The sequence below is a fragment of the Mycteria americana genome, chromosome 2, assembly GCF_035582795.1.
Source record: "Mycteria americana isolate JAX WOST 10 ecotype Jacksonville Zoo and Gardens chromosome 2, USCA_MyAme_1.0, whole genome shotgun sequence".
Classification (NCBI taxonomy): Eukaryota; Metazoa; Chordata; class Aves; order Ciconiiformes; family Ciconiidae; genus Mycteria; species Mycteria americana.
Window position 1 is genome coordinate 22,245,410 of NC_134366.1, and position 25,965 is coordinate 22,271,374.

At 35.3% G+C, this 25,965-nt stretch overlaps 1 protein-coding gene across 1 annotated transcript in view; it reads right to left on the minus strand.

The window, feature by feature from the left end:
- MALRD1 (MAM and LDL receptor class A domain containing 1) overlaps positions 1-25,965 on the minus strand; it is a 292,669-nt gene that overhangs the window by 110,815 nt on the left and 155,889 nt on the right. Inside the window, exon 28 of the mRNA XM_075495520.1 lies at positions 4,952-5,132. Coding sequence (XP_075351635.1) covers positions 4,952-5,132 — 181 coding nt within the window. The remainder of the gene's footprint in view (positions 1-4,951; positions 5,133-25,965) is intronic.

Below are 25,965 nucleotides of genomic sequence, written 5' to 3' on the forward strand. Positions count from 1 at the left end.
TTGGTAAATCAACTTCCTATTAATAGGAGTACTGTGGCATTTTGATTTTGCTTTCTTTTAAAAACTAAATACAATTTTAATTGTTAATACAATTAAATGTATTACCACTTCAAGTATGAATGAATGTGTATCCTATTTACCTTAAACATGAGAAGAAAAACTTGTGAAGTCTGATCCCAAACAGGCAATGCACAAAGATCACTGGAGCTGTAATTGCTCTTTCTTCTTCCTAGACTTTTATCACACTGAATTGCCAGACCATGAAAAAATATATAAATGAACTATTCTACAAATTTCTGTTTAATTTGAATTTAGAGTTATGATTCACTTATTTTCATTTCTCTTTCACTGTTGATTCTTCAGGTCGTGCCCTGGGATGACAAAATCACTATGTATGATATGGCTGAGTAAGGTATATGTTCATGCTTATACTCTGTGTTTTGTATCTGGAGTACAAGATTCCTTTTCTTTAAAATTACAGATGTACAAAATTCAGACTACTGGCAACAGCATGTCTGATGAGTTGCGCTCTTGATTCACTTTTATATGACAGTGAGCCATCAGCTGGAAAAGCAAATCAATAATGCTTGAAGTGCTCTTTAAGGTTACCAGACCACAGCTGATTTCTGACAGGATTTTTAGAAGATGTTATCATGAACATAAGTGACAGAAGTCTCAAAAATAAAATTATCATTAGAGATTATTCTGTACACTACTGATATGTATTTTACTTTTTTATTAAGGCAAAATTGCAGGCATTTTTTTCTAGCCTGCAAATAACCTCATTCATGGTCAAAGTCAATTATTAAAAAGCACAAGAGATGACCACTCTAAACTCCATTCAGGTCACATAGGGTAGTCTGACATTAAAGTTGTATAAAGAATTATTGTACAAGAAGGTGAAGAAAAAAAATTCAAAAGTAATTAATCAATAAATTAATTAATTTAAGAACAATCTTTCTCTAGCTGTGATGTAACTACACTATTTTTCACATTTTTTAATTATACCTGCAAAATAAAAATATATCAGATTTGGCATTTAAACTATTTTTGCTACCAAAACATAACTTACCCTCTCACAACCACCTGGTAAGACTCTTTTATACCTTCTTTTTTTCTGCCTCTGACAATATTTCCAATACCTCTCACATTTCCAATAAATTCACAGTTGCTTCTTGACCTTCACTTTCCTAGAAATTAGTGAGACCTGAGGGAAATGAGCTTTGCAGGATAGGGTCCCAGCAGCTCGGATCATAATAAATAAAGTTATCTGTAGTATTCTACTGATATAGAAGCTTTAAACTAATTAATTTTTAAAATAAAATAGTGAAAAGATTCTCTTTTGTTGGTTGAAAATCCTCATATAACGAGCTATGTAAATCACAGCTACGTGAGTGAAGAACAAAACTGTCTGCAGAGCTAATCCACCTCCATGCAGATTGCCTTATGATATGTACAGCTTCTTTCTATAACACGCTGTATGAAAGCAAGCTGAAGGAAAACACATGTACATTAAAATAAGTCTGTGGATTTATTAAACTCTGCTGTAACCATTGAATATTACCACACTGCATAAAAGCAGTTCTAATATTCACATGTCAAAAATCCTCACACAGACTACCTCTTTCTTCCCACTTCGCTCTCTCCACTTGAATACATTATTTCTGCAAAGAGGCAATTATTTTATTATGTTGACTGTAAACCATGATCCAGGAATACCATTCAGCAGCTTCCAAAAAGACAGTCTGTGAGGGGGAGGCTATCCCAAAATATCTGAAAGCTCCAGAATTGCTCTAACATTCGTCTCCACCACTATGTGCCATCTGCTGGGAAGCAGCTAAACATTAAATTTTTTCCCATGCAGTTTAAGGTTTTCTCATTTCCATTCCTTTCTGTTTATTTCAAACCTGTTATTCAAGTTTTAATTATTTCCAATTATCTTCTAGGTTTTTCTGTGCATTGTCTATTCCTCTGCTTATGTAATTACTGTGGCCAGAATATCCATAATATTATGTATGATTTTAGTTTAACCTTGTAAGTCCCAGTGGAAAATACAGATGTGGCCTTCAGTTCCCCTAGAGGACCCTGGCCACGTGTCTAGCTCAGCAATTTTACAGCTACAAACACAGTACATGAATAAGTGTTGTAAATCAAGTCATTTTGTTGAGAAGAAACCCCTGACCCCTTCTGGTTTGTATGCTACTCTTCTCCTTGAGTTTGGCCACAGTAAGATTGTGTTTGCTGTCTTTTAGCTTTGTTACAATAAAATTGTGAACCTTGTGCTGCAAAGAAACAATTTAGACTTCACATGCTTTCTCTATCCTGAATGCCCCAGGCTTGGGTCAGATGGGAAATGTTATTTTTGAGAATCTGGCAAAATGTTTTTTGTTTGTTTGTTCTACAAAGGTAAAGAATCAATAACAACAAGAATGTAAAAGGTCATACCAGGCTTCTTCATGTCATCATGCCAACAGGAAGGTCAGCATACCAAAAGTCTTGAAAAAATTAAGCAAGCAGATCTCAACTTGTGGAGTAGAAGACAAAAAATTCATACACGGAGCTGATATGAAAAGCACTAAAGACAATGCAATGATTCCCTCTTGACTTTAGTTTGAACCTAAATATCATTGTAGAGACAGGGAAATCACAGCGGGGCATGTGGGTTGCTTTTTGGTTTTTTGGCTTTTTTGTGTTTTTACAGACATGTATTTGCACACATGCACATACATACAGTTAAAAAGCAAATGTGTGGCAGGCCTCTGATCCTGCTGGAAAGCAAAGACATAAGCATAAACACATTCCCATAGGATACATACACCTAAACTTTAATGAAAACCCTGCTGTGCCTAGCATACGTTACAGGAGATGCCCTAAGTGAGCGTTTCCTGATTCTATAAAGACTGTACCTTATTGCAGTGCAAAAACATCCACCATGCAAGTGACAGCTCTATAAAGGATTAGCATCTTGGGTTTCCAACTGTTCTAATTCAATCTGTAAAAAAATTGTGTTTATATTGTATATTGAGCTTCAACTGTGTATGTCAAACTTCTATGAGAAAAGCCTCTTCTGAATCATTCATCTTGATAAACAATAATTTTCTGCAAAATACACAGGAATATTACTATGCTGAAGCTGTAAGTATGTGAAAGTAGCCAGAGCACATGGTGCAACTGCTTTCCCAACAGAGCTTCTTGCTGAAGCAGTGCTGTAAAACAAATAGTTGCTATATAGTAATAAACCCAAGTTACTTTCTGAACCGTTTCACTGCAAAGGTATTTTAATGCAAGACTGGTTATAAAACACTATTAACATTCAGATTTGTGGGTCATAGACTAAAACCAATGTAAATTTCAGCAATCTTAACATTTTAAGAGATTTAAGATCCTTTATACGACAGCTTTCCAACTCCCTATTGAAACAATTTCCTTCCTTGCAATGACAGCTCTGTGGAATATTTCCAGTTATGTTTATATAATGTCTATTTTCAGGTTATTATAAAATATGTGGACTTAAGAGTAAACAGAAATATTTTTACATTATATGAAGATATGTTGATACCATCTTTGTGAACTTAACAGGGAGTTTTCTTCTTCCTTAAAAAAATAAAACCTGCTATTTTTATTTGCTGAATATCTTCATGAATCTGACTGTGAAATGAAGTGTCTAAATTGTTGTAGCCCCCAAGTGGGACAGAATCCCATAAATGTGGTTTAACTAGACCCCACTGTATAAATTAATACATCTAAACACAACTTGGCAACAAATTGCAAGAGAGATCAGCATCCCCTTTGTTATTCAAGATGATAGGGGAATGTTGACCTCCCATCTCCTACCAGGGCATCCTTATCCATCTACCCTTGTCCTTTGGAGAATAATCACATGCATAGCAATGGGGACAATGAAACACTTAGAAAAAGCACAAGGGAATCACTAGTATTCATGTGCTTGGAAGAGCTTTTAAGGGTACATCTGCCTTAGAGTTTTATTAAAGTGCAGTTCTGAAGTAGGTCCCAAGTTGTATCCAATTTCCATTCTTTGATTTACAACACAGAACAATTTCTGAATGCAAACCCTGCATTTTTGAGATGAAACCAGATCAAAAGATGCTCTCCAGAAGTGCACTTTCCATGCTCCAACTGATAATAGGCATCCAGATCACAGCAGACGATTAAAGCTTGCCCAAATAACTTCCCCAAAACTCATACAGTGTTGGTATGTAGTGTCAGTAATGATCACCTCACTCAACAAATCCACCTATATTGTGTCACATTGTTTCCTACCAGGGATAAAGACCACATCCTTTCTTGATGGAAGCCATGATCCATCTAGTTTTTATCTTCTTTTTTATCTTCTTTTTTTTTTTTAAAGGCAAACTCTGTTCCTATTCTAGCCTCTGTCCACAAAAAGATGAATTAAATAGAGTGAGTACCCTGTGAAGGAGTCAAAGGTTGTCTTTACTCTGTTGGCCTTAACACTTGAACTGAACTTGGAAAAGGAATAGTGACAGTGGTTCATTTGTAGTCCCAACTCATTTTTATGGCAACAGCCTTTACAATAAAATAGGGAGACCACAGGCTTCACTTGGTGTAATCTGACATAATTTATATAAAATTATTATATACAACATCAGAGACTTAATAACTTACCAATGAATTAAAGAAGGAAAGTTCTTACTCAAAACCAAATAAATTAAGGAAACAGAAACTCAAGCATTTCTTGGATTTATCCGCAATAATTTAGTGTGAGAATTATTGCTGCACTAATACAAGACTTTCTGTATGAGTAGAAAATGATATTGAAGTTATAAGAGTGAAAACAATGTATTCATAACTGATTTTATGAACAGTGACATTATGATGAAAACAGTAAAACCGTGATGTATTTAAAAACAAGCAAGAACATCCTACATTTCTTTTAGCATCCCACTAGAAAATTCCCTCTTGCACTTACTTGTGGTGCAGTTGTTGAACTCTATGTCATCTATTGCTGCTCCTCCTCCTAGGTCTCTGGTACGAATGCCTTCAAAGATAACTTCAAAATTCCTCAGTTTCCCCAGATGTAACTCGACTTTGTTCCACTCATCACCATGATTTCCCGACTCACTCCATATTTTCACAATCCCGTCATCAGTCTGAAGTTTGAATAAAACATATATAGTAAGATACATGTAAGTATGGATTCAAAAAATACCAGTTTTTGAAAAAAAAATACAAACAGAGAGAAGACTGGAAGACACTCCTTCAGTTTTGTCAAGAAATGGTAAACATATGCTTTGCTATGATAATAGGAAAAGTACTGAAATGAGACAATTACCATACAAATCACATAAACATCAATAGTAGACGGAGTCTCAGTACGGAAATTACTATGTGTATGATTGAACTCCAAAACAGTCCATTTTGGTAGAGTTATATTTAACTTTATGTAATACTGAGATTCGTTCTTTGTGTTTAGAATATATTACTGGATGCAAGGTTAGTCTACCATTTTAAAATTAGAGTATCAGAATCTTTAAAAAGTTGTGACAATGGTAATATAAGGGAGGAAAAATTAACAAATATAAGATAATCATATGTTTAGTATAGTTTATTTGAAGGTAAATAAGAGTATTCTGACTTTCAAATATGCTAATATATTTTAAAGAATTTCTTTAAATGTCTAATCATATCACCTAACTGGCAAGTCAGCAGCAAACAACATGCTTCATTTTTTAATAGTAGTATTAGAATGCAGATGCACCAGTTTCAACTGCTGTGAATGGATGATACATATATATGATGGCACCGAAAGTAAATATTTACAAAAGTTTTGTATATGTCCAAATTTATTTTTCTTTATGACTGTGTGACTAATCAACCAAATTGTAAATGAGAAATTTTTTGCTAGTCTTTTCTTATCAAAACCCATTAGTACTCCAGCTAGGGTTAATAAAAACACTGTGCGATTCATCAAACAGCTGAAAGTAATGCGTAACAAAGGTTCCAAGAAAGTAGTACATGAGTAAGCAAAATCTAAGGAAAATAGAGACAACAGTAAAATAAGCAGGGAAGCAAATTAATTACATTTCTTTATACATAGTGAACCTGTTAGATCAGATTTATTTTAATAATATTTTTATGCATATTTATGATGAGAAAATGAATCTTGGTGCTTTCGATATTGTATTCTGAGTAGGAAAGTGCAGACAAGCACGCACAAAAATATTATATTACTTGTTTCTGAATCAGGGAACTCACAGAGTTGTTGATATCTTTTTAGAAGGAGGTCCTCAGACCTACCAAAACATAGAGATACTGAAGTGTGGCTTGATGATGGTGTTCTGGAAAATCATCATTGACTGTAAAGGAGTTAGTTGAAAACAATGGCAATTTTACTTTAAATTGCTAAATAGGAAAGAGAACACAGGGAAGGGTCTCCATAACTGCATGTAAAGTCATAGATATCCAGGAGAACAACTCTATTGCTGCACACTACTAATGGTGTTGGACCGGTGGCGATAGCAGCCCTTATAAGTCATGATGACTGAGCACCCAAGCCCCTGCAGAGGCAAGTCTAAACATTGCTTCTTCAGTTATGTCTCATTGGTTTAAAGCCAATGACACCACCATCCATTAAAGAGAAAATAATATAATAGGACCTTGCTGGTGCTTTGCACCACTAGTTCCACAGTCGATGACAACTGGTTATGATTTTCTCAATGTATTTCTCCCAGTGAGACTCCTGACCCTATGTGCCATCACATCAAAGATGCATTCATTCAACAGAATCATAGAATCATAGAATATGTCAAGTTGGAAGGGACCCACGAAGATCATCGAATCCAACCCTCTGCTCCTTGCAGGACTACCTAAAACTAAACTATATGACTAAGAGCATTGTCCAGATGCTCCTTGAACTCTGACAGTCTTGGTGCTGTGACCACTTCCTTGGGGAGGCTGTTCCAGTGACCAACCACCCTCCCAGTGAAGAAGCCCCTTTCAGGCCTATAATCAATGCAGTTAAGGGGGACTGGAATCAGAATGAGTGTGAGACCCTTTCTAAAACTTCCACTTACATTTCAACCTGGAAACACAGCATAGAGGACTCTATTAACACTGGGCCCAAAAAGAGTAGATATGGTAGTCGAAGCTGATTTTAACAGTGGTAAAACAGTTTGGCAAATCTATCTTAACTTTAGTCATATTATTCCTGTTCATCAAATATGTAGTCAACAATTTAACTTAATTATTTCAGTAACTCAACAATATCTATTCCATTGATTCAGATATTTTTTAATAACCTCCAAAAGAATATTACATATTATTGGGGTAACTTGTTTAGTCTGTAAACATCTTCCATCTATGCATGACATGAATAAAATGGACAGTTATGATGGGTTACATTTGGCTTTGAGGTCTCCAACATGGAATACAAAAACAAAACTTAGAAGAGAAGCACTTTTTAACATTTAATCCATTTGTTGTATCTGAAACCTCTTCTGTCTGCCCTTGAGAACTCTTTGGAATGAGAAAATTTTCAAACATTATTTAGAAGAAATTACTAATTAATTTTACAAAAGTAGCTCAGTGCTGTGTATTAGTGGTGAATTTAGGAGGCTTAAAATGAAGTGGATAATAATAATACTAAATGATAAGGGAATTCCTCTACTTTCATGCATTTAAGTGAGATAAAATATTCAAAACTTGTATCTATCCCAACATGAAGCTCCAAATCTATAAAAAAATTGCCTGTGTTTAAGTTTGGACGTATGGAAGTCAATGGAGCTTCTTAAAATATACAGACATAAATATTTATATAAAATCTGGAAATGTTAAATGTAGCACACTTAACTGGAATATGAGCCTCATGTCTGCCGTTAGCCTGATTTTGATTGATTTCACATTATATTTTATTATATGACATGCTATTCAGACTTACGTTATATCATGTTGATTTTTGAGTAAAGGATGCTGTGAGTAACGAGTAATACTGATCACATATTTCTTTAGGAATATCCACATAAAAATGTTGTAGCAATCAATTTGTGTATGCTATCATAGCCATAAAGTATCAAATCTTTATGCAGTTATAGGCACTGGGGCATTTTTTTTCCACAGCGAGACACTGAAATACTTATTGCTAGGAAGAATTTTTTTAAGATAGAAACTTTACAACAGAAATGGCAGTCACCTTGCACTTCACAAATTCTTGAATATGAGTACATAAATAAAACGCAGAAGAGAGAGACTTTGTCTTCCGATCTGGGTTCAACAGTAGCAGTTCCTATACAACACCAGCACTTCATAAAGCGTGAAAGTCTGATTTTTCACTTGCTCAGCTACAGCTCTACATAACAAAATGAAAAGCAACCTCACCCCCTGCATAGCTGCATAAAGGCTGTTCTAATCCAGAGTGAAAAGTCCCTTCAAAAAGACAAGCCCTGCACATTGTCTGCATGAAACGGCCAAGGAAGAGGAGGGAGAGGGAGAGACAAGCTTGGCTCTCCTCCTCTCCCCAGGCCCAGAGAGCGGAGCTGGCTTGGCTAAGGGGTGTAAGCTATACATATCTTCTGGATACATACTTGGCATGAGAGGATCATCGTTTGTAAGCTTTGCAGATTCCATTTCATGAATTATTGTTTTGCTTTCTGCATTCTCCAGCCATTTAATCTGTCTGGTGCTTTGGCATTTCTTTCATATCTTTGGAATGTGTTTGCTTCTAAAACAAACACAAATATGGCCTGAGGGGGAAAAAAATCAGTCTGTGCTTTGACCTGCCCGTTGCATCCAGAAATCCTTTGATCTTTTTCACTCCCATATACATGTATTAATGTAAAAGAGAGATATTTAAAAGAGATATATGACAATCAGAAGTAATGTGTCTCAGTATAGAGGAGGCTGGAGGCCACAGTGTCACCTTTCTTTCTGTTTTTATGAGGCTATTCTTCTGCTGACACATACTCATACTGAGTGTCTAGATTGCTCTTCAACCTGGGCTGGTGGCAAAGGGTCCAGTCTAACTCTATGCTCCAACAGACTGATAAAAGATGGTTAAGATCTGTGGCTTTGGTGGATAGTATTAGTGCTGCCTGTGTGTGTGTGTGTTGGTTATGCTGGCTGTTGGTGAGGGCAGAAATCCCATTTTCCAGTTACCCTGCAGGAGTCTAGGTGCACATGGTCCTTTACAAAAAAAAAAAAAAAAGCAGCCCTCTTCTGCATTGTAAGCATCATACCCTAGGTATGATTATTATCTTCCTTATGTCTCATTACATTTGCTTTGGCCTTCCCATTCAGATTTGTTCACCTCACACTCTGCCTTACATTTCTGAAACCATGTCACCATCCAGTTTCCCATTTGCATCCTCTTATTGCCTGCATTTCTACTCCAGCTAAACACAGTGATAGACAAGATTCTTGCATCACCTAAACCATGAGCCTACCATCCTCATCCAAAGAGGGTATTCCAAAGTAACATGAAAAAATAGCATCCAGAAACCAGTGTACGTAACAGCAAAAATCCTTATCTTTCAAAAAAAAAAAGGTTAAATTGCAGTTTTGAACTATGAGGCAATTATAATTTTTGTCTATCACATATATGCAAGTCTTTGAAAGAGGAGAGAAGAGAGTCTCAGGTGTCACTGATACAGAATGCAAAAGTAAAATATTTTTGCCCTAAAAGCTTGGTCAAAGTCTATTTTTTTAGCAAGATATCTCATTTGACAGCAAAATGTTAACAATGACACATCACTGCTAACACATGACAACCACCAGATTTTTTTTATGTTTAGACTAAAATCTCATACTATCTCTTCAATATCTTTCTGTGGATGTCTCCCTCAGCTGAAGGGAAATGTGGCTAAAATAACTTAATCTTTCTTCCTTATGTTTCCTTTTGTGACTTGTGAACAGCCCCACTACCTGCATGCCACTCAAGCTTGTAATTTTATCAGCGCTAAAATTCTTCTAAATTATTATATGGTTTATATTAATATTTTGTAAACTTTTTCTGCATAACATCTCAAAGAACATAATAAGTTAAAATTCAGAAGTTCTCATCATCTCATAGGTTGAGGACTGCTAAAACCTTCATCCAACTCTGGCTTTACAATCTACACAGCCCATTATTTAGACTATTTTGCCTCTTTGTGAACTGATTCCACCTTCTCTAGCTGAATTCTATGTATAATACCAAAATAAACAATTTTAAAGTGTCTATACCATAATCCTAGCTTTATCTTTTATTCATCACCAAGAAGCTCCTTCCTATGCTGGTGTAACTTGTGATACAGGAATCCACTGCCTATTTATTACCTATTCAAATATACAAATCCGTGTTTCCTCCTGAGCCCCATCTCTCTTCTGGGAAAATGACTCTCTAAGTATTTCTCCTTCCTTTGCAACTGAAGTCTAGAAAAAAAATCTTGCCAACAGTTAAGATGTGAAAGCACTTCTGTGACTCTCAGCCATGACCAATAGCCTTTCGTAGCTTCTTTGAAAACCCAGTGAATCAGTGTGTCCTTTCAAAAGTCCACCTTTGTATGTGCATATACTTATCAATATTTCAATTACAATACCTACACTTAATTAGCACTTAAATAATGGGCATTTCTGGAGGCAACAGTACAGAACTGAGGTATCAATAAAAACAATAAAAAGTATTATAATAATTCTTGTTCCTGGAATCTCAGATGTTTTCCTTATGCAAATACGTAGGGAACCACTAGAACTTCCTAGAAGGAAAAGGGGTGCAGAACATCATCACAAGAGCAGGCACAAGTTTCACATTATCACAATCATAGCAGCCAGCATAGTCAAAATGTTTCTGTGGATCAAAAATGAAACAGCCGTGTTGCCCAGTTATACCTCCTGACAGACAAAAAGTTATTTTGGTATCAAACAAGCTAACCTGGTAACATATATCTCTACCTATATCAGAAAAGAGACAAATTTAGTCTGATTTATCAATAGTATCCTCATCATAGGCCCAGACTGCAATAAACTTATTTGTTCCATTGCAGAACAGTGGGAAGGGAGGGACCCAGCAGTCTCAATAGCCTTAATGATCACCTAATCTTGTTGCAGACAAAAGAAGGTAAAGAGGATTATTTGTTGGTCATACTCATAAGCTTTACAGGACAAATGGACCACAGGCTACAATAGAAGAACACCTGCTATTTTATAATGTGTATTTCTACTATGGCCTTATTTCTTCATGGCATGTGGTCCACTATTTATTAGTGCAGACTACTGCTGGGCAACACCTGTGGAAAGTTCCTCAGAACATAATTTTTACAACCTATTTTGTAATTCTGTACTTTATAATCCCCTAAATTTAACATGAGAAATTCTGAAAGTCCAATGTTATTGACAGATCAGCTAACAAAATTTTATTTCTTCCCCAAAACACACACCAAGACCACTAAAAGCAGATGTGAAAGAAGGTGTTTTCATTTAAGGGTCTGAAAAGTTATTATTAATTGCATGTCACTGCCCTCTATGGGTTGAACATAGTCGAAGGTCAAGCTGAGGTGATGAACCATCATTAAGGAAAACTTAACAGTAAAAGGCATGTTTTTGCATTGACTTGTAGCAATGGACCCTGGTCTTCCACTGTCCCATCATGCTGAGCGATAAAGACTCTTTGAAAATGGCAGAATTACTTCTAAGAAGACCATAACCTGTTTATATCTGTAGGTCTATATGCCTAGCCATATTGGAAAATTCCTATTCATATTCAGAGGATTTTTTATCTACTTTCTGATAGTCTGAGGGGAATTATTTCTTAATGATTCCATTACATTGCAATTCAGAATCTTCTTCATGCTTGTCTTCATCTGAAGAACAATTTAAAGTGTTTATAACCTCCCTTCTGAGAACTTCAGGGGGAAAGTATATCTTACTGGGCTCAATATCCTCATTAATTCACCTGGGGATACTAAGAATAAAGGAGAGGGAAGGATTTCTTTCTGTCTTAGAATTCCTTTTATTTTGTGGCCGAGTTTAATATTTTTCCTACGCAGCAGAGACCACCATTATTCTCAAGGCTACATTTCTAACACAGTCAGAACGATATTAGGAACTGAATCCAAAGCATGCAAGAGGAGTATGTAATTTTCTGTTACAAGATATTGCAAAGAAACTTCTTATGAATACACTCTGTCGGAAGAATACACTAAGTATTCCAGATGCAATTATAAATGTTCCGCTATGAGACAATCTGCCTTGTTACGTCTGCAGTGAAACAGCAATGAAACCCAGATTTTGTTTTTGATCTGCACCTCTCCTTCTATTCATGTTCTGAGCTGGGTTCCAAATATTTCCCTGGTTCGTTTGCATCTGATATTTATTTCAGCAGAGCCACAGGAAATGAAGCTGAGCTTACCAAATGGATGGAGGCAATAAAAACATTTGTTAAATATTCCTGGACTCTTCAAACCAAATATACTTCAGGGCTTTTTAATCAGAGACAGAATATTTTCAAATGATTCATCAAAAACCATTAACTGCTTATTATTAATACCATAAAAAGACTTTCAAGATTCACTGTATCAAAAGGCTTCTCTTTCTGCATCATCCTTCAGACTTTTGAGAGAAGTCAAACTCTTTTTACATACTTACTTAAACTGTTAGGAAAAAGCTTTTCTCCTCTGCTTTCAGGCTCCTTTGAAAACAATATCTTCCTGGCAAGCTGTTACCATCCAGAATTTTTAAAACAGGATATGTGTTATGTAAAGCACAGAAACATAGAAACAGAAGCACAAAACCCAGAAACAGAATGAGCATAATGGGACTTTAACTGTCACTGCTCCTTTCTCTAGTTTTTGATGCATGGTAATCCCTCTCTTTTACAAGAGTATTTCAGGAGGGCAGTTTACTTTTCAGGCTATTTCTTCTTGGTTTAGAATCAAGCAAATTTTCATGGTGTGCAAATGAAATTAGTTAATAAACCTGGTTTTAATGTTGTTTTACTTTCCTTGATGTAGTATCATCATTAAAGCCTTTTGATGGCTGACCAACTAGTTTAAAGATGAAGTATCCCATGATGAGGTATATTCCTTCCCTGCTTCCTCCTTTTACTCAACAAGGAGTGGAGTGCAGCCTTGCACTTTTACATGTACATCAAAGAAACAGGAGGTGGAAGGAAGAAAAATCACAGCTTTTCCTCATTTGCCTATACTTTAAAGACCTTTTCTATGAAACTGTATCTCTCCAAATCACAGAATAGTGAATATCTTTACTGACATTTCTAATATCATCTATCTACTTATTTAGGTTTCATTGCCTGAGAGTCAGTCCTGTTTTCAGAAGGTCCTGAGCACCTTCCTTATAGATTTGGGCTGTTGCTACCTCAACACTGCAGTGCACAGAATGCTTGCTTATTTTTAAAGATCTTGGTTCCTAAGATTAAGTCTTTCATATGTAGCTTAAAAAAAAAACCACATTAAAATGCAATAAAACTGAAGACTGATGCTGCATAGCAAAATCTCTTATCTTAGAAGAAAAAGATGTGATTATTGTGTCTTCTTCACCTAAAGTTATTTTCAAAGCACATGACAGATTCTATCTCTTTTTTCATTTCTTACTGATTTTCTCTTAAAACTTAACTTCCTAAAAGAATATTGCTTAGATTATTTGAAAACACTAACTTAACCCCACAGAGTTTGACCTTGTATTTTATTCAAGAAAAAAAAGCTCTACATCAGATAAATCCACATACTGTATCAAATTGTTAAAATTATTGAAATGAGTCAAAGAATGAACTGAAGTCAAGATTTGTTCACCCAAGATTTGAATTTTAAGTTCACTTTTTCTTTCCTTTCCTCTTTCCTCTTTTTCTTATTTTCCTTTTGTCTTCTTTTCTCTCTTCTCCCTTTTCTTCATAGTGACATGAAGAAAAATGAGAGCAGACAATAAGGTCATGAAGATGTGAGTTATGAATGAGCATGTGTGTCCTCTGGCCCACTGTCAATCATCAGGCTGATAGCAATTCAATACAAACAGTTCAGTGGCACTTTTTAACAGCACTAGTTACAATAACTTATCTCAGCTTTGACAGGCTACTTTATTTTAGAGAAAGACACATACTCTGTATGTTAAGTGTAGGGTTGGTAAGTGTATGCAAACAAACCACGTAAAATATTTGTACATGTTGTTAATCATGTAGGAAAATCTGGGCACAGCAGTAGTTATTTACTACGCTTCCCTTAGCTACTGTTTTGAAAATTTGTCTTTCCTATTAAATAACCCACAGAGACTTGTGGTTAAGATTACCATTACATTTAGAAAATTACTGCTAATTATCTGAATGTTGAAGTTCTGCATTGAACATATAATTCCAAAATCATTAAGTCCACCTAGAATAGCTCTGAGAAAGACGAATAGAAACAAATTCAATGTAGGGAGAGATTGTAAACTCGAAATTTACACTTTCTATCACTAAACTGAGGGATGCTAAGGGATGCGTGCTACAGGATTCTGAAATATTCAGCAAATAGGGTTAGCAAAAAACGAAGAAGAAAAAACAACAACAATGACAAAAAAGCAGATAACAGAACTGCAACAATCCACAGAGTAATGCTCCCAAAAGACAGGAAAATGAAGGGTATGCAACAGGATGAGTTTTACTTTAGGGATATGCTGCTGAAAGTGATGAGCTTACTCAAGTTCCAGTAACTTCAATGAAGATTCATGATTCTCAGCACTGAAGAGAATACATTAAAAATAAGTTTCTCTCTAATTTTTCAGAGTTCTATTTTGACGGGAACAAGAACCATTATTTAGTATGTCTCTGCCTTCTATAAAAACACTTGAAAAAGAAACACCAAGCTAATCAAATGGTATCTTTAAGAAATTATTTGATCCAGGAAAAATGTATACTGCCTAAGTACATTAGTATGCATGAAAAATTGGCTTCACTTTTAAGGATAACTTACAAAATCACATAATTGCATTTTCATAGTGCATTATAGAAAGAAGGAAAACAGCAAGATGAAATACTGATATTTCAGCCTTTAAGCCTTTTATTAGACAGTCTGCATGTATTAGTCTCAGCAGGTTTTCATAATAAGAGTTAATGACAAAGCCCATCCATCCATCCCTTTCATTTCCTTTTTTGTGCAAAGCATTAAGATGATTTTCACTCTCTGAAATATCTTTTCCCCAATTTTCATTTCCAAAATTAACATCACTGTAATAAAGGAATATGCATTTCAGCAAGGAACATGCATTCTAATGAACAAATTTGATAAATAAACTTATACTACTGATGAATTTACTTTTTTAAAATGCACCAGTTTTGGAATTCTGGAATCTCACAGTGAATTCCTTCAGAGCATCAGAAGGCATTAACAACTCACCCTGTCATGAGTGCCAGCACTTGCAATATTTCTAGGAGCTAAATGGTAAGACTTGGTTCTTAATTGCTGTTAAGTGCCGAGTTGAGAAAAGCCAGTTTCAAAAACACTTTGATAAAAAGAGACTGGTAATTCATCTGGAGAGAGGATTTTGTTTCAAGCAGGTAGGCATTTCAAGAAACAACAATTAAGTTGCTCATTAGCAAAGATGAAGTATAAAAACTCTTATTTTGGAAAAGAAATCTATACTGGGAAGGCAAGAATAATTTATTGATTTTCTTTGAATTATTCTGTGAGTATCACCTTCTTAAAACTTTGATTTATCCCATCACAATGATTAAATCTACTAGATTTCATTATAACCAGCTTTCATTTATAAACAGGCAAACTCTTCTGTTTCTTGCTTGCATCTTTCTACATTCCCATGATACTCTTTCCATCAAATATACTTTTATGTGCTTAGGCTCTTAAAATACATCTTCATTCTGTATGTTATCCTTACCAATTAGAACAGAGAAATAAAAAACCTCATCTTTGTAGAAGAAGATTCATTAGGTTCCTTGTACTACTTCATCCTGCCTTCATTTCCTAGCCCTCCCAGCCCTCCTCTCTCCTCAAATGCAAAAATTTCTTCTTCATTTCCTAGCATAATCCACTTTCATTTGATTTTGGATTTTAGGTAGCTTAAGGGATACAATTGTGATTGCTTGGATTTAATTTTTTTCTTTCAGTGCTACCACTAAGACTGAGTAACAATAAGCATCAAAGCCATTTGATAAGACCATTAGCATTTCAAGCAACTTAGTTCCATTTTGTCTCAAACCTTGTCACACCTTTGTTTTAATTATGTTTTACAGGTGTCCTCAGATTGTTCCCATCTTAGAGTTGAGGCAACTGTAATTTTCTGGAAAACCAAAGCTTGAAAGAGAAATAATCACAGTTACAAAAACTCTAGGAAGACTCTGGACAACTGCTACAACCCTCCATAGTGCCAAACGTAAGGACAGTGAGCTAAACTTTGTAAAGTGCTAGATTCCTTGGATTATAAGATAAAAGTCAAACCTTTACTTATACTGACTGCCTAAACAAATGCAGAACATGTACAGCAAGATGTAACAAAACGGTTTATGAATCAAGATCATAAAAAAACTTTTGCAGAAATGAGATAACCTCAAATCTGTCATGTTTTTCCTCCTATAGAGAGTACTCTGCATACCATATTTGAAGATGTGAGGCAAAATCACATATGAAATTTCAGCTTTTTATTAAGCAGCTTTAACTCTTCAACTCATCTTCTACACATCTCAAAATAGGGTTGATAAATCTTACTGATTCTTGTCCTTTAAGAACCGTACTTTAGAGCACTTTTTTAATTTTTTCTTTTCTTTTTTTTTTTTTCCCAATTAATGTTCTCCTTTATCAATTGGGTTACGGAATGAGAGAAGGAACACAAACTTCTTGTCTGATGTCCTGGTTTCAGCTGAAATAGAGTTAATTTTCTTTATAGTGGCTGGTATGGGGCCCCATACCAGCCACTATAAAGAAAATTAACTGTATCTCAGCTGAAACCAGGACATCCAAATAGGAGGTGCATGCCTCCAGTAACTCTAGAACCAGTGGTGACATCCATGTTGCATCCTGACCTCAGAGCACCCACTGGGGAGGGAGCTGGCTAGGCACAGCCCCCTGACTACCTTGGAAAGTCTGCACATGCAACCAGCCACAGTGAAACTGGGACATGGGCAAAACACAAGTCACACCAGATACTGCCAATGTGTGTTTGTCCAGGATATATTTTAGGAGGATGGTGAAGCACCTTTTTTTCATGTATGTCTGTGCCCATCTTTTTATGTACACTGTCTGAAATAAGTTAGATGGTATAGAGTTGTTTGGCACTTTCAGTGCCTTTATTGAATGTTGACTAAAACGTTTAGCTAGGACAGAAAGTATTGCTGAGCTGCATCAAAAAAGTGACTTTGTCCGTTTTCTATGTGGCCACTGAAACAGAAAGAAAATACATCTCTCTCTCCTAAAAATGAAAGAAATTAATCTGGTCTAGATGTTCTTACACTGAATCAGTGTTTAATACAAACTAAATGGAAAGATTGATAAATTGCTCGACTCGGATAAGTATCTACCAGTTTGGATACTTATTCAATATTTAATTGAATTTCAAACTTTTCAGGCAGTGGGACCAAACTTTGTTTACTCATTGGCACGTCTTATCTTGGTACAATTTATCACTGCATGTGGCCAATCTTGGGCAAAGTTGTGCTTGGAAGTGGGGCACCTTACTCTAGTCAACTACATGGATCAAAGTACTGTTTGAGTGGCACAGTGGGCAGGCAGAAGCTCTCCTGGTGGGACTAACTTTTCTTCTCTGAAACTTTGAGAGTTAGTGGCTAAGGTCAGAAGCATTTTTCTTTTTGCAGTGTCACAGCGTTTACAAAATCAGTTCCACGAGGTGGGAATCATGGAATCAGTCTGTGTGAAAGTCCTCTCAGCTATTCAAAATGTGAAGATTTGTTCATGAAGAACTAAAGCATTATCATTACATCTGCCTTGAAAAATAAAAGCCCCAAGGCAAAGCCAATTCAGCTGAACAAAACATCTGGAATCTTTCAGAGACTTTGTTTGTTTTAATCAATATTTCAATTTAGCAATTCACCTCTAATACCACCTTGATTCTGTATATAAAACTGAATGTAAGGAGTCAAAAAACATATCTTTACAGGGATTCAGCTAAGACAGAAATAAAAAATCTGGGAAAAAAAAGGGAAAACAAGAACATATATCTGCTGTAAACTAAACATACTTTTTTTTTTTTTTAAAAAGTAAGATTCTTTTAGGGCAGTACAATAAAATCATAACAGTAGTAATAATTCTTAGGACTAGCAATAGTAATTCTTAACTCTTGTACAATGACATTAATTCTTGTACAATGACATAAACCTCTTGTACAATTACATTCTTCAAAGTGACAAGTCTGCAGGACAAGGATTGACATGAATATTCCCTACTAATCATCACAGAGTATCTTATGCTTATTCAGTTGTATAAGAGAGTGATTACTGTCAGTCAGGTGTCATCCCTAGTTCGATGTAGTGGGAGGTTCACTGGGATATAACTGTACTTCTTTCTGAGTGCCATTTACTTTTACAGCCTATTTGTATTGTATTAGAACATTCTTTTCAATTGGATTGTAGCTTTTGGGCTTGTAGAAATATAGAACAGATCCTCTGGGATATTAGATGAACTGGACAGGCCTAGGGGAATCAAAACACTAAGACTGAAAAAATAGTAATCTCTTTATATAGTCAAAGCTCGATTAAGTATTTTTAAGCTTCACTGAACTGATCCTGAGCAAAAAGACATCTTTAAGAGGAATGCTCAAGTCCTGTCTCTATAATATCTGATGGATACAACTATTTATTTCTTAGAGAAGGCCAAGGAACCAGATATCTGATTTAAATTTTTAATCTGTAGTTATGAAATATATTCTGTACAAATTGAGGGCTCTCATAACTGACAGATCTTATTATATTAAAACACTTCAGTGAGATTCTCTCTCTTTCCCTAATTCTCTCTCTAGTGGTCACCACCTTATACATTCAAGGACATATAAAGTTATAAATATATAAATATATATAGTATGGTAGGGATGTAGAAGATAAAAGTTTGCAAACAGATTCATGAGATCTTGATGTTTGCATTGCCAGTATAGATATGGAATATCTATGTAAGTATCCAAAAATATTTACTGAAATATCCAAAATTCAAATATTTATCCAGCGACATTCCTGAATATACCCAATATTGCTTATTGAATGTTACTATATACAGATACATGTCTACAGGAAGCTATATGGAAAGCAATAGCCACCTTTCCTCTCATAGATGCTTACTTTAGAATGACATAAATCACACTCAAGACTTCCTTTGACGTAGTGGATAAAATCCCACCATCAACAAAGAGAGGCTAGAGTGACTGCCACAGTGGCTGCACTGGAGGCATCTATGACTTTAAGTAACAGGAATCCCACCCACATTGGGTCAAATTATAATTTAACAACAGGTCCTGTGATCTTAACATATTTCTTAGAAAAGAATTCTACATGTTGGAAAAAGTGCAGAGATCTCTTTCTAAGATGTCTTTCCTGTGGTAACATAGCAATAATTTGCCTACATAAAGGCAAAATGATAGGTCTGAAAACAAGCATGAGAACAAGCATCAACCACATTTCAAATACATAAAAGAGAATTTGTAATAACTTTCAACCTGTCAAAAAAAAACCCAAATAAAACTAAGGTAGAACAGGAAATTCAGAGGCATTTTTTCTCTTCTATTAATTTTTTGGTTTTCAATGAAAATCCCTCAGATATCCTTCCATTTCTTCCCAGTGCAGCAACTGTTACATAATCCACTTCTGGTATATAGTGTCAGTAGCTGTGATAACCTTGATTCCCCGTTTCCACTTCTTCAGTTTTTCTCTAGATGTTGCAGACAGCACAGAAATTGTGTCTGTGTTTTCAGAATGGATTTATTCCCTACAGCCAATGAGCATTGAGCTAATTGTCAGAAGAATATAAATCTTTTTGTGTGAACTAAGGAAACATTGCAACATTAAAAAAGGCAAATCAAAAGAAAAATATAACGACTGAATGACTAAACAACTGAAAATAAGGGAACTCCAAGGGATTGTGGAAGAATGTACCTTCTCCACCCCTCCTACAGCAGGAATTCAGTCGGATCATGTCTATATGGAAACAGCTATTTTAAGATGAAGTCTAAGAAGTTTCTATAGCAATGGCATCCTATATGCACCACTGTAAGATTTGTAGCCATTAGATTGACATACTCAGAAAATATGAACTAGATGCTTTAAGGTATTTTAGTGTCTATGTCTAGTCTTTAGTGTCTATTTACCACTATGTGTCTTCTTTTTTCTTGCTACACGATCTCCTGTACCTTTCTTCCTCATATGACCACACCTTCTCTGGATATTATTTGTAAAACCATTCAGGTTCATCAGCTACACGCTGCAAAATTTTCTTTTCAAGCTGAAAAGATTGACTCTTTAAGATTGGTCTTTTCAAGACAGCTGGTCTCTTTAGAACAGTCTTACTGCATCACTATTGTCAAGAGATTTCAAATCTTACCTGGAGAAACATTTCATTTCTCTGTACAACAAATCTTGGTACAACTTCAAAGGAGGAGACTGTAATTTGTATAGAGATTAAATTCCAGATGTACTGACTTAAACAGAATATACTATTGACTAAGGCACAGTCTAAGGTTAAAAATGTGGAGCTAGTGAGTCAGGGGAGGATTTTCATTATTTGCTAATTTCTTTCCATAGCCTACATACTCCTAAAATAGCTAGACTGGAAAAAAAAGGAGGACTCTCATTCTTTTAGCAACACTTGACGTACGCAGCTGGTATATAAAGTGTTAAAGGGATGGAAATCCACCTAAATCATTTCGTGACTGCTAATAAACTTTTTGATAACATACTCCCTCTGAACTCCCATTGAACCCAATTCTGAACTGAATCACACTGTCAAAATGCTCAGAATAATGTTGTGAACAGCAGAATCCTTCAAACGTAATGAGTATTTCCATGTCATAAATAACAAGAGTAGTCTTCTGTTCGCTGATCAATGAAATGAATTAGATTGTTCCTGTATCAAAATTTAAATACTACCACTTCTAGATCACATTGGAAACTCTTATTTAAAGAACCTTTTCTCCCATACAGATCAAACTAAATTAAACTAGAAAACAGTAAGATACTAAGTTGTGCTATTCAGTGGAAGGAGTGGAAGGCAACAGTGAGCAGCTGAGGGGAAGAACAAACAACGTCTAAACATAGGCTGCAGATTTTCATTGGATAAATAGCAGAATAGCTTTATCATACCGACACTTAATAGAACAAGTAATATTTTTAGCCGCCTAAATGAGACAGTATAACTGTACAGAAAACAAGTCAAAGCAAATTATTTAAAAGCTGAAAGATGCTTCACCACTGTACCTTGATTTATTGATTCAGCCAAATACAGATTGAGTGCATGGTCCATTTCACTGCAATTTCAAACAACAAACCACAGTTTTCAATAAACTGAGAAGTTAGCTATATAAAATGAATGGTGTTGAACAATTGCATTAGCCTAAGTTTCCACTGTGGTTTCATACGACCTTTCCACAACAGCTGTCTCTTCTTACGTTTCAATGAGAAGAGCAATTGACATCTAAAAAATGTTCATAATTATTAATCATAAAATGGCACCTGTGGTATCAAACTTTCCCCTACCATTATAATAAGAAACATGTGGTGACATTTAATGGTTTATAAAAAAGAGATGGTTTTGCAAAGAAATAAAAATAAGCTTATCTGCACTCTTTTGTTCTCCATGCTTTTAATTGTTTTCCTGTTATTATGAGTGTTAGAATTAAAACTAGTTTAAAATATTTCACTGTATTTTTATTCAATGATGGTCATCCAACAAAGAAAAGTTTCACTAGAATGTTTTCCATTATAAGAATTCTATTTTTTTCACTTGTATGATTTTGAAAGTTAAGCAAAAAAAATTGGTCTTATAGTTTTAATTTATTATGAGAATCTGAAAAGCATCCACATAATTTTTTTATATAGTCTCAAGAGAGGGTTTTTTGTTTGTTTGGTAAGTTGTGGGTTTTTTTGGTGTCGTCACTCTCTTTAGAAAACAAGACCCCAATTCTTCTAAGAAAATCCTCACATTTTGACCACACCCAGTTATTCCTGGTCCACATTAGAGCCCAGCATTACAGCTAAAGATTAAATAATTCTTCTTATTTGTTAATTCCATAAGATCCACACTTACAATAAAGGTAATTTTTTTTTTTCATTTGCATTAGCCTTTGAAAACTTTCCATGTCATCTAAAACTCCTAAAGCTAAAGAAAAATAAGTATCACAGATAGATTAAGAGCCTCAACCAATCTCATATGTGGGAGATAAGAAATGCAATTTTTAGTGTTCATTTCCTTCTTTTAGTTCTCCTGCTGAAGGCAAAATCAAGTATACTCTGCAGACCACACAGTTACACCCACATATTCCAGGGACTTAATGCAAATGGTCTTTTTAATTCCTGATTTTAGTAGTACTACAGTATCATCTCTCATTACTTCATTAATTCAAACAGAAAATCACATTAGCATGGTTTCTTCAGTGTACAGAGTAGTACTAAAATTCCTTATATGCGCTCCTTGTTTTTTTAACTTTGCGGATGTGACCTGGCAAAATTTGCAGGAACAAGTTACAAAAGAATGAGGCAAGGTGGGAAGTGCTGAGGGTAGCTGCACAACCTGAGGTATATGACTAAACATAAAGGCCTGTCGAAAGAATTTTAGTCTAAAAACCCTAGATAAGAAACTCCTATGAATGGACAATGGGGTTTCCATGAATCTGCAGGCAATTCATCTCTGAGCTGCAATGAACCTCTCATAGGCAAGCAACACAAAGTTACCAGGTTATGGAAAGGTTTCTCTCCATGGTAAGTAAGATAGTGGGAAGAAACCAAAGTCTCTCAAAACTCCCGTTACATTGACACTATTAGTCTCTGCTACAAATGATAACTGCTCTCTACCACCATGTTGTATGTCAGTGCATGCAATGATAAGACAACTCTACTTGAAGCAGCCTTTCATCTTTCATTTAATTCATCATTGCATAATGCAATGGGCTGAACCCACAAAGGAATACACACACAGATTATTACAGTCATAAATATAGGTACTAAAAAATACCTAGTCTGACTCTTGCATGAAATGAATTGGAATCAGATACTTCCATATTTGTGAAATAAATTACAACAAATACAGAAGCACAACTGCTTTTTTTTTTTTTTTCCTGAAGCTACTGTGGATTCAAAGCTGAAGGCTAGAAACCGAAAAAAAAATTATGGAAGCATAAAAGTTAGATTCTTCATGCTAAGACCCTTTATTGATTCATCAAAGCAATTTTAAGCACATTACAGCTTGATATCACAAGCCTGGCAAAGATCAAAGACTACCAGAAACTAGAAAATTTCCAAAACACTAAAAACAAACTGTGAATTAAAAATAAAAGTTGCATTAAAGGAGGATAAAACTGGAAACAAATTAGTGTTCTACGATGAGCACTAGTGCTACATCAGTACTTGCTGAAGTTTTGCTAGTATAACATCAGCTCAATCTGTGTTTGACAAAAGGAAGATACTTTTCTCAGTGGAAGACCAAGGGGCCTTGGCTTGTAAAAAGACATGAGGAAAGAAAAGGAAAAAAGAAAGCTCTTCCACCTTTTCTGAGGTTAAATGCAACTCCTAGAAATGTTCAGTGTGTTTTTTTCAAGTGCAGTTGTTCATTGGGAAAATTAGACATTGTCTTGGGGTTTCAGGTCTGATCAATGCTATATGCTTTCTAAAAGATGTCAGCAGGCACCAGATATTGCATTATTTCTTTTTCTTTTAAAAAAAGATATGTTAATTAAATGTCCAAATTTACCTATTTAGAAGAAGAGGTATGAAAAACTAATAAAACTGCTCAAAGCTCAAGGCTACACATCTATCATTCAAAGTCCTTTTGTTTTCATACGTCTCTGTTTCACAGCTGCTGTATAAAAAAGACCTGATTTTGATGTCTGTTGCTTCAGTAAAAATCATTAAACAGCAGTTTTATGATCCTTAAAAGAACTCTGCCCTGACACACACTTAAATCACAACTTTCACTGTTGAATGTCTGCCCTGAAAAGTGTTAGAAAAGAGCAAAAGAAGTCTGACCTGTAAAGATCCCAGAGATGCTTCAAAGCCTCATATGCTAAAAAGCAGCAATGTAACCACCATCCCTCTGTGAGACCATGAGCTGACAAATCAATAAGTAAATCACTCCCAGATATCTCTGATTTGGGGAATGAGTTCAGTGAAACAACACTGGAGAACTGCGCAGTGTAGAGGAGACCGAAAGTGCATTTTTAATCTATGTCACATTGTGCAATATGGTGCCAGGCTGGGATAAAAAAATAGGATAGTGGTATTAGCCCTGAGAGGCAGGGCTTGTGATTCCAGGTGTAATGTTACAGGACATTCTTGTGTTGCTTCGATGATTCCATACGCATCGTGCTGTCTAAACCTGTCAGCCTGCTGAGTTTTCTAACCAGGCACTGCCCTGCCTTGACAGAGACATGCCCTTAGTCACACTAATCCTTTGCTACTCGTCGTCCTCATCTCCTAAGGGAGAAAAAGGGCAAGTTCTCAATTTAAACAAAATTTAAACAAAAAAATGCTTAATAATTCACATATGAACAATTTCTCTCATATGTGTTTCTAGAAACACAATGATTTTAAATTACAAATCCTCTGATGAACCTCTTGTCCTCACGAGCAAGATTCCAAAATACAAGGGTGATTCTTTAACCCTTCTTCAAAATATTTATTTCCTTCAAAGCATGTCCAAATGTATTATTCCATCTCACCAACTCTTTGGAACGAATGCTTACATCTGGTTGCAGTATAATACAATGAATTATATGCTTCCGATAATTTACAGTTAAGAAGATTGAAATAACTTCCTAATATATTCACCTGCGAAAATAAAATGCACTGAATGGTGTCTGCCCTTATCTACAGTTGTGAATAATTGTTTGTCCCTTCTATGTAAACTGCTTTTGAGAAATGATGCTTCCACTGAAAACTGACTTATTTCTATTTAATCATTGTCTCAGTCTCAATTTACTTGGAGATATGCTTATGTCATGTGGTCAAAATCAGACCTACAACAACCCTGTTTGAAACAATGCCTAAAAATGTGGAAAGTGATGTTTCAGATTCTGTATTCAATTCAGGAAATATAAATACAAAATTATCTTGCTCTGGGAAGTAAAGCTGGCAGAAAAGTTAATCTTCCTTTCTTTCTTGACAAGTAATACTGTATTTCACAATATCCCCACTGATTTCCTTTAAAGCTCCTGAGACTGAGGTAGTACTACCTTCCTCTCACTCATTAGTCAGATCAGACATTTCATTGACTCAAATACAACCTTTAATAACAGTTCACAGGTCAACAATGGGAGTAAAGAGTTTAAAACTGTGTCCCTTTTGAGAGATATAGATACTCATTAAATAAAGGCCATTACCCCTGTGCTGCTATGTGGAACCAAATTCTCCTGAATGTGTATTTTGCTGGATTTAATAAAGGAAAACTATTTGAAATAAACAAAATACTAGGATTCAAAGGGAAAAAAGATAAATGTAAGCTACTGAACATATAGCTAGATATGTTCATATATCTATTTCACCCATATAAAAATCCTAGAAAACTTTACACTTCTGCATTAGATTTAAATAATTTATCTAAAATGTTTATTATGTCTTCAGAGGGCAAGTGAAAAATCTACGCATTTTGTACATTGTTTGGAGCATGCTTTGAAGTTCAGCAGACTATTAAGTAAAACATTCAAGCAAATCTTTGAAAATTTAAATTTTCTTCCTCTAGCTGCATGGAGGTCAGATAATCTGCTTTGAGGCTACCTGAACCCAATGAAATCTATAACTTCTACATTAATGTGAGGAGTAGATTGTTTTTCATGCAGCCAGTGAGAAGAATCAATGTAGAAATACAC